At 41.9% G+C, this 18,724-nt stretch overlaps 1 protein-coding gene across 1 annotated transcript in view; it reads left to right on the top strand.

Moving 5' to 3' along the window:
- Positions 1-18,724, top strand: part of LOC141338425 (NACHT, LRR and PYD domains-containing protein 3-like) — a 134,492-nt gene that overhangs the window by 81,191 nt on the left and 34,577 nt on the right. The window contains exon 11 of the mRNA XM_073843971.1: positions 9,362-9,535. Coding sequence (XP_073700072.1) covers positions 9,362-9,535 — 174 coding nt within the window. The remainder of the gene's footprint in view (positions 1-9,361; positions 9,536-18,724) is intronic.

The following is an 18,724-nucleotide window of genomic DNA, read 5'->3' as shown; positions in this document are numbered from 1 at the left end:
ATGAACTTTGTGGTGATGGTCCTCAAAGGATAAGTGGCAGGATAACGGGTAGTCTGGCACATAATAGTAAAAATATATTGATGACCATCCCTAGACCGTGGCAATGGACCAACATGATCAATGATCAAATGGTCAAAAGGATTGGAAACCACATGAATGGGTTGTAACGGGGCAACTGGCACTTTCTGATTGGGCTTACTAGTAAGTTGACATGTATGACAGGACCGTATATATTTGGCCACATCCTGTTTTACCCCAGGCCAGTAAAACTGTCGTATGATGCGGTTATAGGTTTTCCGGACTCCGGTATGACCAGCAAGTCCTTGGTGAGCCAATTTTAATACAGAATCTCGGAATAATAGAGGAACTACAATCTGGATTTTAGGTTCCATCTCATCTTTATGCCAGGTCCCCTTTCTACAAAGAAGGCCATCTTCAAGGAAATAAAATGAAGGTAGATCATCTGAACCCTTTCTGGAACCTACTACAGAAAATAGAGGCTTAAGTGTATCATCGGTCTGTTGCGCTTTTATTAACTCCCCTCGAGAGATCTGTAAAAGAGAAGTCAAAGAGCAATCACCAGCATCAAAACCAGTACCAATCTCTTCAGGAGCAGACAACACTTCAGAGGTATCAGCAAAGTCAGTGTGCAGGATTGTAGATTCTTTCTGATTAGAAAGAGGTGAAAAACAGACCTTCGAGTTTTTTTCAGAGGCTGGTTCATCTGTATTAATGGCAGAAAAGAAGGTATCATTAAGTGGAACCTCTGCAGCTGGATTTTCAGGTAGTTGCTTAGCCATCGATCGAGTGACTGCACAAGCTGGGAACAAATCAGGGAATTCTTCGTTACATTTTTCAACATCAGATTTTCTGGGTATAGATGCTACAATGGGTGGAGCTGCCACATTACTCTCTCCCCAAACATTCCCCCCAGCTAGATCATTTCCCAGGATAAATGTAATTCCAGGAACCGGAAGTGCAGAACGGACACCAACCACAACATCACCAGTTACGATGGCAGAGGAAAGATGGATTCGGTGCAAAGGCACTTTAACAAACCCCATTTCGAACCCTCTCACCAGTACATGGGTTCCAGTAGTGGTTTCAGAAGATAACGGCAACATTCCTTCCAAAAGGAAAGACTGCGCAGCTCCCGTGTCTCTGAGGATATGCACTCTGACCATTTCTTCAGTCCCTGGCAAAGACACTGTTCCTTCAGTGATAAAGGGTGTATAATCAATAGAATCAATGACATTTGGATCAACAGATTTATCACAGGGACTAGACAAGACATTTCCATCCGCAAGAGTATCATCTACGAAGGATGAAGTAGCAACTAAAGCAACGGGCTTTGAAAATTGTTCTTTCTTTTTAAGAAAAGGACAGTCAGAGATTTTATGGCTGGGCTTTTTACAATAAAAACAAACCAGGTCTCTTGAAAGTGCAGTCTTACTAGGATAACTAGCAACAGGTATCTTAACATTTTGTCCCAACACTGCAGCTTGAGTGAAAAACTTAGACTTGGACATGTCACTTTTGAAGCTCAATGAACTGAATGACACCCGATGGGTTAACACAAACTCATCGGCCATGATGTCAGCGTCAGAAAGTTTGCTCACCTTGTGTTCATTTAAGTAAGTAGCTACTGCAGGAGGAACACAGTGCTTAAACTCCTCCAAAAGCACCAATTCTCTTAACTGTTCTTTAGTTGTAACTTTCATTGAAGTACACCATCGATCAAATAAACTTTCTTTTCCCTTGCAAATTCAACATAAGTGCAGTGGTCATTTTTATTATGATTTCTGAATTTTTGGCGATATGCCTCAGGTATACAGCAGACTTCACAATATCATACTCACCACTCTGTTCCAGGGTGAGAGCAGAATAAACGTCCTGAGCTTTTCCTGTGAAAACACACTGTAACAGCAAAGTCCAAAACTTTTTCGGCCATTTTAAAGATAAAGCAACTCGTTCAAAGTGATCTAAATATTTTTCTACTTCCCTTTCAGAAAAAGGCGGAATTAATCGAATATTTCGGTGAACATCAAACACAGGTTCGCCTAATTCGGCCGGCTGCTCTAGTACCGGAGGTACATTAACTCGTGAAGCATCCACTTTCTTTACTTCCAACTCCAACATCTTTAACTGAAACGCTCTCTCTTCCCGTTCTCTCTCCAACTAAAGTTCCAATTTCCGTACAGACAACTGTTGTTCTAATTTCTTAGCTGCAAATTCTCTTTCCACCTCTCTCTCTCTCATAGCGCAATTCTCACGCTCCGCACGGATTTTCGCCGCATCCACAAACAATTGTTTCTCTTGCAGTGACATTTCTCTAAATTTTAATTCACTTTCAACATCAATATCACAAGGAGAAAACACAGAAGATTCACTGGGAGCAATAGACTCAGTTCTTACCTCTAAAACGCCTCTATCCACCAGTGATCGTTTCACAGTTGTCACAAGCGTGTCCTTTAACTTTTTGTCTTGAGTAGTAAGATCGATAATAAAGCGCTCAGCAATTTGTTTTAATTGGTCCTTTGTGCACCGCTCAAGTAAAGATTCCGAAGGGCAGGCAAAGAAATCTTTGAGTACCGAAGACATTTTCGCACGAACATCCACCTATGCGACAAAACAAACAAACAATCCGCTAACGCACATGAAACGGATTTACTGGAACTACAACTCCCATAAGCCACTGCTTCGACGAGAGAACTACATATGTACGTCAACTATTCATTCACAAAAACTTCAAAGACTTCCCACAAGTCAAAACACACTGTATACACATGAAAGAGAAGAACGCACAAAAATACGAACGCAATTATTTGCAGGTTCACCTTTATAAACTGAGAAACTCCAGCTCCTATCTGAAAGAAAACACTAACTAATTCCTATCTAGTCTTCGAAGGTATACCAGGCTCGGGGCGGCATTAAACGCTAAACTCAGTGACGATTAGTCTTTTAGGCAAGGCAAGGCAAGTTTATTTATATAGCACATTTCATACACAATTGGTAATTCAAAGTGCTGTATTTAAAAAGGAATTAAAATCACAATAGCATAAAAATCATAAAAATTAAAAATAATAATCACATCAAACGGTGATGCCACTAACCAGGTAGTCAAAACCAAATTCATGTCTTACCTGATCAGAGACATCACGTCGGGGTCTATATTTGTCTAGCGCGCTCTTCCCAGCCTAGCTGAGGATTTCCTTTTACTCATCAAACGGTGATGCCACTAACCAGGTAGTCAAAACCAAATTCATGTCTTACCTGATCAGAGACATCACGTCGGGGTCTATATTTGTCTAGCGCGCTCTTCCCAGCCTAGCTGAGGATTTCCCTTTACTCAACAATAAAAACAGATTTAAGAACATTTTAAATGATTTAAAAATTTATTTAAAAATTAATTAAAACAGTAGAAATGATTATACATAAAATAATGCAATCTGTTCGGACGCAGCATAGTGCTCATTCAATAAATGCACAACTAAACTGATGAGTTTTGAGTCTGCATTTAAATGTGGCTAATGTATTAGCACATCTGATCTTTTCTGGAAGCTGGTTCCAACTGCGGGCGGCATAGTAGCTAAAAGCGGATTCCCCTTGTTTTGTGTGAACCCTTGATATTACTAATTGACTCGATCCTAGTGATCTGAGTTGTCTGTTGGGTTTATATTCAGTGAGCATATCTGCAATGTATTTAGGTCCTAGGCCATTGAGAGCTTTATAAACGAGTAGAAGTACTTTAAAATCGATCCTAAACATAACTGGAAGCCAGTGTAAGGACCTGAGGACTGGTGTGATATGCTCTGATTTTCTGGTTCTAGTCAGAATCCTGGCAGCAGCGTTCTGTATGAGCTGCAGCTGTCTAATGGTCTTCTTGGGAAGGCCAGTGAGGAGACCATTACAATAGTCCACCCTGCTGGTGATAAAGGCATGAACAAGTTTCTCCAAATCTTGACGGGAGACAAAACATCTAATTCTTGCAATGTTTTTGAGATGATAGTATGCTGATTTAGTTACTGCTTTGACATGGCTACTGAAACTGAGGTCTAACTCCAGAATCACACCAAGATTTTTGACTTGATTTTTAGTTTTTTGACCCCTAGTGTCAAGATACGCATTTACCTTATGAACTTCATCTTTGTTTCCAAATGCAATGACTTCCGTTTTCTCCTTGTTTAACTGAAGAAACTTTTGGCACATCCAACTGTTAATTTCATCAATGCATTGGCAGAGAGAGTCAATAGGGCTGTAGTCATTTGGCGATAAGGCTAGGTAAATCTGGGTATCATCTGCATAGCTGTGATATGCAATTTGGTTCTTTCTCATTATATGACTTAGTGGGAGCATATACAGGCTGAACAACAAAGTCGCTAGAATTGAGCCTTGTGGGACTCCGCATGTCATGGACGTCCACTTTGACTTATGTTCTCCTATACTCACATAATAACCTCTTCCTTCTAAGTATGACCTGAACCAATTTAGAACCATTCCAGAAAGCCCGACCCAGTTTTCCAGTCTATCTAGAAGAATGTTATGATCGACAGTGTTAAATGCAGCACTGAGATCTAGCAATACCAGCACTGATATTTTGCCAGAATCAGAATTTAGGCGAATATCATTTATTATCTTTATGAGCGCTGTCTCTGTGCTATGATGTCTGAAACCAGATTGGAAATGGTCCAGGTATCCATTTGAGTTTATTTAGTGGTTCAGCTGATTAAAAACAACCTTTTCAATAACTTTGCCTATAAAAGGAAGATTTGATATTGGTCTATAGTTGCTCAGTATGGTGTTATCAAGATTTCTCTTTTTCAGAAGGGGCTTAACAGCTGCAGTTTTCAGGGAATTTGGAAAAGTCCCAGAAAGAAGTGAGGTGTTAACCACTTCTAAGAGATCTGTTTCCAAACAGTTAAGCACACTTTTGAAAAAAGATGTGGGAAGTGTGTCAAGGTAGCAAGTTGACGATTTAAGGTGCTGTACTATTTCTTTCAAAATGTTGCTATCGATTGCTTCAAAAGTAGACATAGTGACGACTTTTTGAAATTGCGGTCGAATCTGTCTGACCTCTGCATAACTTGAGGGTGTGCTAATTGTCTTTCTGATATTTTTGATCTTCTCAGAAAAGAAGAGCATTTCCCTAGGGATCTGACTAGGGGGGTTTGTTAGTCTCTCAACGGTAGCAAAATGAGTCAGAGTGTTGTTTAAGTTGCTGTTTATAAGGTTTGAGAAGAATGTTTGTCTAGCTTTACCTAGTTCAACATTGAAAGCTTGAAGGCTGTCTTTATAGATGCTATAGTGAATTTCAAGTTTCGTCTTCCGCCACATCCGCTCAGCTTTCCTGCATTGGCTTTTCATACTCTGTACAGCTGTTGATTTTCTCCACGGTGATTTCCTGTCGGTCATCTGTCTGACCTTCACAGGTGCAATGTCATCAATGACATTCTTAACTTTTGAGTTAAAGGACTCCAGGAGAAGATCAACAGAGTCTGCAGAAATGCTTGACATTGAAGATATAGCCTTCATAAATAGCACACTAGTGTTGTCGTTAATGCATCTCTTTCTGACAGAGACAGATCTAGATTCAATGGTAGCAGAGATCAATATATCAAAGAAAATACAGAAGTGATCAGATAGTGCTACATCCTTAATAACAGTGGATGAAATCTTTAGACCCTTACTGATTAGTAAATCAAGAGTGTGTCCACGATTGTGTGTAGGCCCATGCACATGCTGAATCAGGTCAAAAGTATTCAAAACCGTTATAATTTCTTTTGTAGTTTTGCTTTCTGCATTTTCTATGTGAACATTAAAATCCCCTGCAATAGCAAAACAGTCAAATTCTAAACAAATCATTGATAGCAGTTCTATGAACTCTTCAGCAAAGGCTGGAGAGTATTTTGGTGGTCTGTAAACAATGATAAATAGAATGCGTGGTGCACCTTTTAGCACAATCCCTAGATATTCAAAAGACATGTACCGACCAAATGACACTTGCTTGCATTGATAGACATCTTTAAATAGAGCAGCTACACCACCTCCCTTTCTGACAGCTCTGCAGACACTCATGAAAGTAAAGTTAGGAGGGGCTGCTTCATTGAGGACTGTTGCACTGCAGCTGTCTTCTAGCAATGTTTCATTTAGAAACATAAAATCCAGGTTGTTTGTGGTTATAAAATTATTGATCAGAAGTGATTTATTTTTTAGTGAGCGAACGTTTAAAAATGCTAGCTTGAGCTTTTTAGCCTTACTTTTTGTCTCTAGAGCAATCTTAGTTTGACGCCTAATAAGCCTCAGATTAGATGGGTGAACAGTACGATTTGAGAGGGCCTTAGACTTTCTATCACATATTAAAACAGAAATAGGGAAAGCTACAGGCACACTGGGTTCCCGCTTGTTCTGTAAACATTCCTGATTGTTGCTGCTATTGTAGCGGGGACCCGACACATATCACTGAGAGCTGTTATCAGTTGTTTTTGGTTCACTCACAGCAGACACAGGAGGGTTTGAGCCCTGGCGTTGTGGCAGCGGCCGGGGAGCTCTCACAGGTGGAGGAGGGTGATGAGCTGGGCCCGCAGGCTTTGGTGGTTGTGGTGCCTGCCGTTTTCTAGTTGATAACTGGGGGCTTGCAGCAAAAGAGTGGGAGAGTCTGGTTCCAGCATATACCAGTTCCTCCATTTTCTGTGAGAAGCTTAGAAGTGGAGATGCTGGAGAGAGGGATAATGTGTCTGGTGAATGGAGCTCTGGCTCTGGTGTTTCCGGTGGCTGAAATATGTTGTCCTGGCTTCCCTGACTGTTTACCAGAAAGTCGTCCTTCGGTGTTGAGTCTTGGAGCTGTTGTAATACGTCACAGTCTGTCTGTGATGAGCTCTGTGGGCAGGGCTCAGCCAGGAAAGTGTCCATAAGCAGTGCTTGTTGTGGCTGCGTGGCGTTGTCAGTGTCCTTGTTGGTTGTGTTGACCACATGATGACTCTGAAGCTGATAACATGTCCTGTCGTCACTTTGTCCAAGTGTGTGTGTGCCATTCATGTTGGGTGGACTGGCACATTCTACTAAAGGATTCCGGAGTGAAAAATAGGTATTGTCCTTGAGCACTCTCGCACCAAGTTTGTTTGGGTGCAGGCCATCCAGTTTGAACAGTTGTCTATGGCCCCAGAAAAGATTGAAGTTGTCAATGAAGTTGACTCCTTTTTGACTGTAGGTTCTTTGTAGCCAAGTATTTAGTCCAAGCAACCGTGAAAACATGTTAATTCCCCTTGCTGGGAGTGGTCCACTGATGAACAACTGAATTTCAAGTCTTCGAAGTGTTTCAGTGAGTTCACCGAAATCCTTCTTTAGGAGTTGTGACTGTTCTTTCTGAATATCGTTCTTTCCCACATGGATGATGATTCGATTTGCAGTCTTGTGCTTCATTAGAATGTTTGCTGTCTGCCTGACCTTGCGCGCTTGTTTATAGCAATGTTAGCAGCTGGCTGATATGATCCATGTTCAGTCACATTTGGGGATTCCTCACCCACATTTATTAATGCATCAAATCTGTTTTCTAGTTGTACAGGGGGTGGTAAAATACCAGTTTTTGCAAGCCTTGTCATAGCCATATCTTGGGTAGAGGATGATACCGCAGCAATACGAGATACTCTTGACATTCTGATGTCTCGAGTGGCTTTGGGTCTCGCTCCCTGTTTTTGCCATCGATTTGTTTTGGCTTGTTCCTCTACACTTATAAACTGTTGATATTGACTAGATTCACAGGACTCACCGGCTGTATGCTGAGGGGGTCCTTGATGATGATCTTCTGTGTGTTCCGCCTGTTTTGGAAGTCCAGCAAGTAACTTTGTTTCTAAAACCACAATCCTTTGTAAAAGTCTGTGGCAGTTTGTGCAGCAAGTAGATTCCAGAAGAGGCATTTTCTTTCTTGTCTGTTGAAAGTAGGCAGCTGTGTTTTCCTGTCTCCGGAATGTAAGCTGCTGGTAGTGGGAGGCAAAAAGTCTCCTTTTTCGTCACAAATGGGTTGTCTGAGCACTATGCTGATCTGCTGAAGTTAAATCTTAGAAAAATCGGAGAAAAGTTCATAAGCAGTGAGCAAAGCGTGGAAGTCAGAAAGCGTACCCCCGCCAGAGAACTAAATCTCCACCCAGAGTAACCCTCAAAAACAAGAAAGGCAAAAAAATAAAAATAAATAACAAACGTGTTCCGTCGGAAGGATTGTGTATACACAACCCAGCTGGATACACTCTTCCTAACCAGAGCTCTCATTCACAAAGGTGACCATTCCTCCAATTTATGTCACGGCAAGCTCGTTCCCGACCGTAACATAAAGAGGAACACACACAAGAATATTTAAACTGCAGAAATTATTTATTAAGGAAAAAGTTAATATTACAAAAACAAAGAAAGAAAACACAAATGTCTAGGGATTGAAATAAACACAAAAAAAACGTCCAATAGGGTAAAGAATATTGATAAACGAAATAAACAACAAAAGAGAGTTGGCGCAAAAGACTTCTCTGGAGAACAAAGTTCCACCAGAGGAAGTGACGTTGAGAGGATGGATCACGTCTTTTATACTCTTCGCCCAGAGTATCTTTAATTGGCAACGACGTCCCACCTAGGTGTTCTACTGCCACCAAGAGGCAGAGAAAGAGAAAAAAACGGGGTCATAACAATCTGGTGAAATACTAGTAGGATAAGACTTTTGCACAGTCAAGTCAAGTCAAGTCACCTTTATTTATATAGCGCTTTTAACAATACAGATTGTAACAAAGCACTGCACAGTATTTAAACCGCACAATAGTGTGTAGGTTACACATTATTGTAAACAATCAAATTGAAGTTCAAGGAAGTTCAGCAATGAATTCAGATATATCTTCGTTAGTTCAGTTTAGTATTATATGATATCGCTGGAAAGTGTCCCCAACTGAGCAAGCCAGAGGCGACAGTGGCAAGGAACCAAAACTCCACAGGTGACAGAATGGAGAAAAAAACCTTGGGAGAACCAGGCTCAGTCTCAGTACTATACAGATCAAAAATATATTACACTGAACACCTGAAATTTTACTTTTTTATTTTCAGTAAAATGAGTCACTTTTGACCATAAAGACTACAAGTGTACCTCACAAATGAGGAGCATCAGAAGGTTAAAGCTTGAAAGTGACTGTAAGCTGGAGATACTGAATTGATATCTAACAATTTCATTTAATTCAATATTCATTTGTCAGATTTTGCTTTACAACTAAGTTTTAGTTCATTTGAATAAGGAATAAAATGTAATTCTGTTTAGGGATTTTCATTGTTTAAGTCATTTCTAGAATAACTGATTAATAATCTAAATGTGACATTTTCATTTTGGGTCTAGGCTTTCAAACTGCAGTATCACTGAAAAATGTTATAAAGCTCTGGCTTCAGCTCTGAGATCAAACCCTTCACACCTGATAGAGCTGGATCTCACAGGAAATGATCCCGGACAATCAGGAGTGAAGGAGCTCAGTGATTTACTACAGGATCCAAACTGTCAACTCAAGACACTGAGGTGAGAGATGATGAAGTAATGTTACATAAATAAATCATGTCAATTTTTAGCTATACAATAATCTGTACAATTAGTTTTATCAGAATGATCATATCAGATGCTGTGAGTTTTGTCGTACTGATGATTAAAATTTGTTTTCAAATATTTATGTATTGTGACATGCGTCTGCGGGCTCATCAGCGTCACCCTGGCAATAAACGCACCACACCTCACGCGCACGCCCTCATCACCGGCTGATCGGTCACGGCTTCTCCTAATCAGCTTGCAGCTTTAAAAGCTGCCAACACTCAGCGTCAGTCAGACATACGTCTCGAGCTGGATGTGCTGGATAACTAATCTCTCTTTCCCCTCTTGTAGAAAGCAGTGAGTGACCCACTTTGGAGCACGCCTGGACACCTACTTACAAAGCCAAACGAAGGATTCACAGAGCATCAGCCACGCCAGCCCCACATGCACTATTTTTCACATTCTTTAAAGTATTGTAATAAATCCACCCTCCGGGGCTTTTCACTCAGCCTACCTTATCGCATGATTCTTCACCCTGTGACACCTGGTGGAGAATGCGGGCAATCGCATGAGGAATCACCAACCAGCGCCCCACTAATTAATTTTTTTTTCTGTTTACCTGTTGCAGCAGAGATCGGCGCGCTCTTTCCCCCGATCATGGAGGACCTTCTGCAGCACCTCACCGAAGTTACCACCCGCCATAGCAGAGCTAAGGAGGAGCTCACGGCTATCCATGCCCACTCTGCCCAGCATGTTCCACTACCTGACCCCCGAGCTCAAGCCACCCGCCTTTTGGCGAAGATGACGGCCTATGACGACGTTGAAGCATATCTGCAGGTCTTCGAATCAACGGCCAAGCCCAAGGGCTGGGCAGTGGACGACTGGGCATTGGCGCTGGCAACCCTTCTAACCGACGAAGCGCAGCACGCTTATTTTTCACTCCTGCCCACGGCAGCCGAAGATTACGCAGAAATCAAGCGAGAAATCCTGGTGAGGCTTGGTTTATCCCTGATCTGCGCCGCCCAGCAGTTTCATGAATGGGAAGGCTGCATCATCCATCAGTGCGTACCACCAGCAGCCCCTGAGGTGGTTGTGACCATAGACGGGAAACCTTCGTGTGCTCTCCTGGACTCAGGCAGTGTGGTCACCCTCATCCAGACTCAGCTGTGCCCACCCCGCCCCGACCGTAAGAGCTTCTTAACAATCACGTGCATACACAGGGACACCCGACAAGTGTCGACATGGAGAGTGACCATTTTGGCCGCCCATGGCGCCTGGCCCGAGGAGGCTGGATTGATAAAGGACCTCCCGGTACCAGTGCTGCTGGGAGAGATTGGCCTGGGTTCGACCACCTGTTCGCCGCCACCACACAGCCTGCCAGCCCTAGAGGGAGCTGTCGTTGTTGGAGGCGGCCTTGCCTCAGACAGCGGGAGAGATGGTGAGTTCCCCTCTCAAAATACTAACCTCTTATATGATGTATTCCAGCAGGCCGCGGGAGAGAGCTCGTTTGCCAAAGAACACCGGGAGGACGACCGCCTCAAGCACTGGTGGGCTCAAGTGAGAGCTATCGATGACAAGGACGTCCTCCCTCAGCTTCATCCTCTCCCGCACTTCATTGTCCGAAAGGGTCTGTTGTACTGTGTCACCCAGCGCAGGGGGGAGGAAAAGGAGCTTCTCGTCGTCCAGCAGACGAAGACGGAGACCATCCTGGAGCTAGCCCACTCCAGTTCTATGGCAGGTCACTTAGGAGCGGACAATACCATCCAGCAATCCGCGACCGTTTCCACTGGCCTGGCCTGGCCTGGAGGCCGATGTCAAGGGGTTCTGCCAAGCCTGCCCGACCTGCCAGATCACGGCGCCCAGGACTCCTCCCCCCAGCCCGCAATCAATCCCCATCTGTCGGCTGCCCAGAAGGCAGAGCTACAACACCTGGTCGGTCAGTTCACGGATGTATTCTCCTCCTGGCCCGTGCAGACCAACGTCATCCAACATGACATCAGGACGCCCCCTGGAGTGATCGTCAGGCAACGGCCCTACTGAGTCCCGGAGGCTCGTCGAGGAAGAGGTCCAGCAGATGCTGAAGTTGGGGGTAATAAACTATCCCGTAGCCCTTGGTCCAGCCCCATCGTGATGGTACCAAAGTCGGAAGGCACCCTCTGCTTTTGTAATGATTTCCGCCGCCTGAATGAAGTGTCGGAGCTCGACGGCTACCCCATGCCTCGGGTCGACGAGCAGCTGGACCGCTTGGGGAGGGCCCGGTACATCACCACCCTGGACCTTACCAAAGGATATTGGCAGTATCGGACCCTCCCCTTCAGGCTCCACGGGGCCCCCGCGACGTTCCAGCAAATGATGGACATCCTCCTGCGGCCACACCAGGCGTACGCAGCCGCCTACCTGGACGATAGGTGGTCCACTCCAAGGCATGGGAGGAACATCTGGACCGTCTGCGGAGGGTGTTCTTGGAGCTCTGGCGGGCTGGACTAACAGCCAACCCCTGCAAGTGTCACCTCGCACTCTCAGAGGCAAAGTACCTGGGCTTCCTAGTCGGGCGGGGCCTCATCAGGACAAGAAGGTCAAGGCCTGTCCTTGCTGCACCAAAGAACTAGACGAAGACCCAAGTACGAGCCTTTTTGGGGTTGGCGGGGTACTATCGTTGTTTTTTCCCCAACTTTTTCTCTTTAGCCGCCCCTCTGACAGACCTGACCAGGAAGGGTCAGCCGGAGAAGATATGTTGGACCGCAGCCGCTGAAGAGGCATTCACCCGGGTCAAGACGGTGCTCACCTCCTCGCCCTTGCTCTGCGCCCCAGACTTTAGCTGCCCCTTCCTGCTGCAGACGGATGTTTCCGACATGGGACTGGGAGCCATCCTGTCCCAAATCCAGGAAGGTGAGGAGCATCCTGTCATTTATATCAGCAGGAAGCTGTCCCCGGCCAAGAGGAACTATGCCGCCGTGGAGAAGGAGGCCCTGGCCGTCACGTGGGCAGTCCTGGAGCTGCGATATTACCTCCTGGGCCGCAAGTTTACCCTGGTGACCAATCCACGTGCCCGTTCAATGGATGGCCCGCGCCAAGGACAACAATGCCAGGGGAACTCGCTGGTTCCTCGCGATCCAGGACTTCCACTTTGCCAATCCCAATGCAGACGGACTCTCTCGGATCTGGACAGCTTATCTGTCAGGGGTCATCCCCCACCCACCCCTTATTTCACACCTACTTTCTCCATTCATTCCCAGGGCCAGAATGACGCTTTGGGGTGTCGCCCTGGCAACAAACGTGCCACACCTGCATGCCCTCATCACCGGCTGATAGGTCACGGCTGCTCCTAATCAGCTGCCAACGCTCAGCGTCAGTCAGACATACGTCTCAAGCTGGATGTGCTGGATAATTAATTTTTCTTTCTCCTCTCGTAGAAAGGCAGCAAGCGACCAACAGCCCACTTCGGAGCATGCCTGGACACTCACTTTCACAGCCATACAAGGGATTCACCGAGCACCAGCCATGCCAGCCCCACGTGCACTATTTTTTACATTCTTTAAAGTATTGTAATAAATCCACCCTCCGAGGCTTTTCACTCAGCCTACCTTGTTGTGTGATTCCTCACCCCGTGATAGTATTTAAATGTTTAAAGAGATGTTTTGCAATTACTAGATCTCCTTTTAGAATAATAAAGATTTTTTATTGTAATGCAATGGACCTTTAAATCAGAACGAAATTGATCTTGCTTGCTTCATCTTCTCTTTTGCAGGTTTTTGGGTCCTGCTGCAGATGAAGCCTCTCAGTATGTGACTGGAATTGTGGGTAAAAACCCATTACTCCTGAGAGAGCTGAATCTGAGTAAACATAAACCAGGAGACACACGAGTAAATCAGATCGCTGCTCTACTGCAGGATAAACACTGTCAACTCAACACACTGATGTGAGTATTGCTGCTTTATTTCAAATGTTACATTACTTTTAATAGTACTGTTATTGTAGTTGATAATATTTCCATATTTGTGTCAGAGCAGTTTTTCCAGCATCACTAAAAGCCACTATAATGTGAAGTATTAAATTAAACAGGCAATGAAAAATGGCATAAAGTTTTAAATTAGGGACTCAAGCGCATCATTTTGTGCACCGGTTTATGTAGAAATATATTGTTTTTCATAAATTCCTTTTATAACCTCAATGCAAATAGCAATGTGTAACATTTTACCATATTTAGTACTACATTTTTATTTGTTCCCCACCAAATAATGTTTTTTCACAAAATGTTTGGATGTATGTTAGATGGTAAAAGAATGATTATTAGTTCCACACACAGAGATATGGAAATTCTACATTGATTTAAAAGAGAAAAACTACACTCACAGGTTTATTTTGTGTAAATTAAAGATAAGTGGCAAAGTCAGATAAACATATGACTGCTGAATGTAATCATGTTTATTGATTGCTGGTATGTAAGTTTTTTTTTTTTCACAACTATTCATAACTGCTTTTAATTTAAAGTTTGTGTTTCACAAAATGTAAAATGTCTAATTTTGGTGCAGCATATACTGTAAATTGTAAAAACTGAACAAAAGCATTTTAAGAATCAGTGATCAGTATCTGCCTCAAATGTCCTGATCAGTGCAGCACTAAAGCAAATCAACTGCCTTTTCAAAACTTATTTCAATGTCTTCAGTTTAAGGAAATATGTTTATTTATTAAATAAACAAAATGTGCAAAGTATCATTATTTAATGTTAACTAATGTAGTTAATGTTATCAAGTGTAATCTCGTAACTTAAATAAATAGCTCACATCTTAAAGGGTAATTTTGATGATTTAAAACTTTTGCATACCTCTCTAACTTTTGTGTAGTTTGTAGTATATTTAAATGAACAATATGTAGTCTTTCTCCATGTTACCTGCACACAGATATCACCATTTATTTGTCAGCAAAAGTCTGCTGGAAGATGCAAAACACATTAGAAAGTTGATCATCATAGATCTGAGTCATTGTTTTTTCTCTTTCTGTCTTCAGTCTGTGTAGATGCAGTATTACAGAGAAACAGTGTCTCATCCTGACTTCAGCTCTGAAATCAAACCCATCACACCTGAGAGAACTGACCCTGAGCTGGAATCAAATAAAAAACACAGGAGTGAATCACTTATGTGACGTACTGAAGGATTCAGACTGTAAACTGGAGAGATTGAGGTCAGTAACATTCACATACAAGAATCAAAATGATGAAAATCACTTCAGCAGTTTAAACCAAAACACTTTATACTCAGTATGTTATCACTTTACATTATGGTAATTTCATTTAAGTAATTAAAAAACATTGTGTTTATCTTTTAAATAATGAACAAGTTTTATTTGTTGGCAAATAAAGGGGATTTAATATTAGAATTAAAACAGTGATTATATGATTGTGGGTGGGACACTTTCCTTTTTTTCCCCTGTGTTTTTGCCTTTATTATTATAGAATAGTATTAGGCCCATAATTCTTCACGTCAGTGTATAAATGCATAGATATGTGTTTTCCCTTATTAAAATCAGATATGTTAATCATTAATCGTATAGACAGAGCAGGCACACAATTTCTGTTTTGTTTTGTGATTTAAACAAATGATTAGATACATGGGCGTCGGAAGCAAAATAAATGTGGGTGGGTCCTCCAGAAAAAAATACTGTAGGATATCAAAGTCCCTTTAAAGTATTCTATAATCTTTGAGTATATGCCATTTTCTGTAGTCTTGTGCCTTTTATTTAATGTGTTTTTACACAATGCAAATAGGTCATATTTACAAATATTACAAAAGACGGCTATAGAAGAACAATTTCAGTGGCGTAAGTGATAATACCACTATCGTATCGTTTTTGACCCGAGTTCGCGTCCGCCTTTTGGTGAAATCATTTTCGAAATAGTCTCCCTTTTCACTTATATCATATCGGAAAGGCATTTGTTTATTTGTAAATTAATGAAATAATCGAAAAGTTGAAATAAAGTATCAGCTAGGGTTAGGTGTTTCTGAGCAGAAGTACGCTGCTTTACTTTGCTGTGTCTCGGGAGTGCAGCAGGCACGACTGACTAGTGAAAACCCGGAATGAGTTTAATTGATATGGACTCTGAATAAGCCAAGTGGAATGAATTTGAGGAAACCACAGCATATAATTTAAGGCTGTAGCTAAATGGAGTTTAATTTATTAAGGCATACATCATACAATGGATTTGACTGAGTCTAACGGCGCTCTGAAAAGTGCAAAGACATACTCGGTAAAAGTGGGTGGGTCCAATATCATTGGTCTTCAAAAGTGGGTGGGTCCTGTCCCACCCAAGTACAATGGTTCCGACGCCCATGATTAGATAGTCTCTGCAGTGTTTAAACCAGCTGTTCTTAATTCCAGTCCTTGCGTTCCTCCACTCTGAATATTTTGCATGTCTCTCTTTGTTAACACACCTGATTCAGATCATCAGCTCATTAGAAGTGAGCTCTGTGCATGAACTGTGTTTCGATTGGCACGGTCCCTACTAGGGATGGGTACCGAAACCCATTACTTATGTTGCGTTCCAGGCAGGTTTTTAAGCTCGTAAATCACGACTTCAAATCACGACTTACGACTTTGTAGCATTCCAGGCAAGTCACCCCAAACTGCCTAAGCGCATTTATTATTATTATTATTACATTATTATTAATTTGTTTGCAATGTTATATTGTTCTAAAGTCTATTTTTTCACTGTGTACCACTCGCACCCATAGGTGCTGACATAGTGGTTCGCGGGCTATGTCACGTCAGAACTCAGAACTGGGAGTACATCGAACTAGTACGAGTTTACGAGTGGGGAAGTCACAGGTTTGACTGCCGTTCGGGTGCACTTTCACGGGTAGATGGTTGGAAAAACACGAGTAACGGGTTGCCTGGAACGCGACATTAATCGGTCCCGAGCCTAATTATAAAAGACCAAAGTATGGATAAGCTCTGACGTTAACAGTTCTGCTGTCAGTACTGGAGAAATTTAAAAAATTTATTATTGCTAAATAAACATTACCTAGCATATTTTACCTGACCAGCCTTTTGTAATTTGGGATAATACTAGTTATTCGCCTGCACTGCCGTTATTTGCAATCTCACACATGAAATGTAGTCTGTTCCGCAGTACACAGAGCTTGCGCACACACAACACGAGAGAGCTTGCGCTTATGGAGTGACGATGGCAGAGAGAGCCAAACTATCCAAAGTATGGTTACACTTCACCCATGTGAACACGGACAATGCTCGTTGCAACAAGTGCAACAAGATTTTTGCTTGTAAAGGCGGAAAACACAAGCAATTTATCAAAACATCTAGCCAAAGTGCATTATGTGCAGATAGAGAAATGTAAAGTTTTTGACTGCCTAGCTTCTACTTTATCATCCGCCTCCTCAGGCATGTGTGCTATGTTAAAATAACGACATAAACATCACATAAGGTCTCTCTAAATCAGTATTTTAATGTTAATAATTTAATAAACACACATTTAGTTACATATAGCCTACATATAGGCTAAATATTTCGATTATTTTTTATGCAGTAGCCTAAATATAAATATTAAACATTAAACTGCCTTTATAGTACTGCTTTTACAAATAGATAAATAATAACAAACTATGCTAAGAAATTATAATGCAGAGCTTACCTAAAAATAAATTTGTAGTGATTAAATACATTCAATTTAATGTACATTGCAATAGGTTCCAAACCTGTATTACTTGTAATCCCAAACACAGTTAACTAATTTATGTGAATGTGTTCATGATAAAACATAAACATTAGCCACAGATGATTGTTTAGCTGCATTTTGCAATTTATTTATTTATTTATTTTTTGTTTTTTGTTAAAGCAACTTTGTATAATAGATATTTGCTCAAAAATTGGTGTTTGCTAAGATATAGATAATTATTTTACTTTTAAAAAATAAATTATTTCTGTTCTCAATTTGTTTCAGTTTTTTAATTAAAAAGCACAACAAAAAGTACCGATAAGAGTACCGTTAAAGTACCGAATCTATAAGTGGTATCGATAGAAGTAGTAATACTGTTAAAACCTTAACGATACCCATCCCTAGTCCCTACACAGTGTCCATTGCTCCCTACTCCCTGAGCACGAGAAATCCATTGAAGTTTACTACAGTTTGAAACATTCATTCATGGATTTGCGTTGCACCATTGCCTGTAGCATCTTCACACACAGACGAAACTTACTAGAGGTGCGTGAAGTGTGACTTAATATACCTCTGTAAATAAATACAATTTAAATTAACATCTCGCAAACTTCAATGCCCTTTGAATGGAATATATAGGTCCTTTTAAAAAAATTTGCATATTGTGATAAAGTTCATTATTTTCTGTAATGTACTGATAAACATTAGACTTTCATATATTTTAGATTCATTACAACACAACTGAAGTAGTTCAAGCCTTTTATTGTTTTAATATTGATGATTTTGGCATACAGCTCATGAAAACCCAAAATTCCTATCTCAAAAAATTAGCATATTTCATCCGACCAATAAAAGAAAAGTGTTTTTAATACAAAAAAAGTCAACCTTCAAATAATTATGTTCAGTTATGCACTTAATACTTGGTCGGGAATCCTTTTGCAGAAATGACTGCTTCAATGCGGCGTGGCATGGAGGCAAGCAGCCTGTGGCACTGCTGAGGTGTTATGGAGGCCCAGGATGCTTCGATAGCGGCCTTAAGCTCATCCAGAGTGTTGGGTCTTGCGTCTCTCAACTTTCTCTTCACAATATCCCATAGATTCTCTATGGGGTTCAGGTCAGGAGAGTTGGCAGGCCAATTGAGCACAGTAATACCATGGTCAGTAAACCATTTACCAGTGGTTTTGGCACTGTGAGCAGGTGCCAGGTCATGCTGAAAAATGAAATCTTCATCTCCATAAAGCTTTTCAGCAGATGGAAGCATGAAGTGCTCCAAAATCTCCTGATAGATCGCTGCATTGACCCTGCCCTTGATAAAACACAGTGGACCAACACCAGCAGCTGACATGGCACCCCAGACCATCACTGACTGTGGGTACTTGACACTGGACTTCAGGCATTTTGGCATTTCCCTCTCCCCAGTCTTCCTCCAGACTCTGGCACCTTGATTTCCAAATGACATGCAAAATTTGCTTTCATCCGAAAAAAGTACTTTGGACCACTGAGCAACAGTCCAG

This window comes from Garra rufa, chromosome 7, assembly GCF_049309525.1.
Source record: "Garra rufa chromosome 7, GarRuf1.0, whole genome shotgun sequence".
Taxonomy (NCBI): Eukaryota; Metazoa; Chordata; class Actinopteri; order Cypriniformes; family Cyprinidae; genus Garra; species Garra rufa.
The sequence above is the reverse complement of the archived record's forward strand: the minus strand, read 5'-3'. Positions and strand labels throughout refer to the sequence as shown.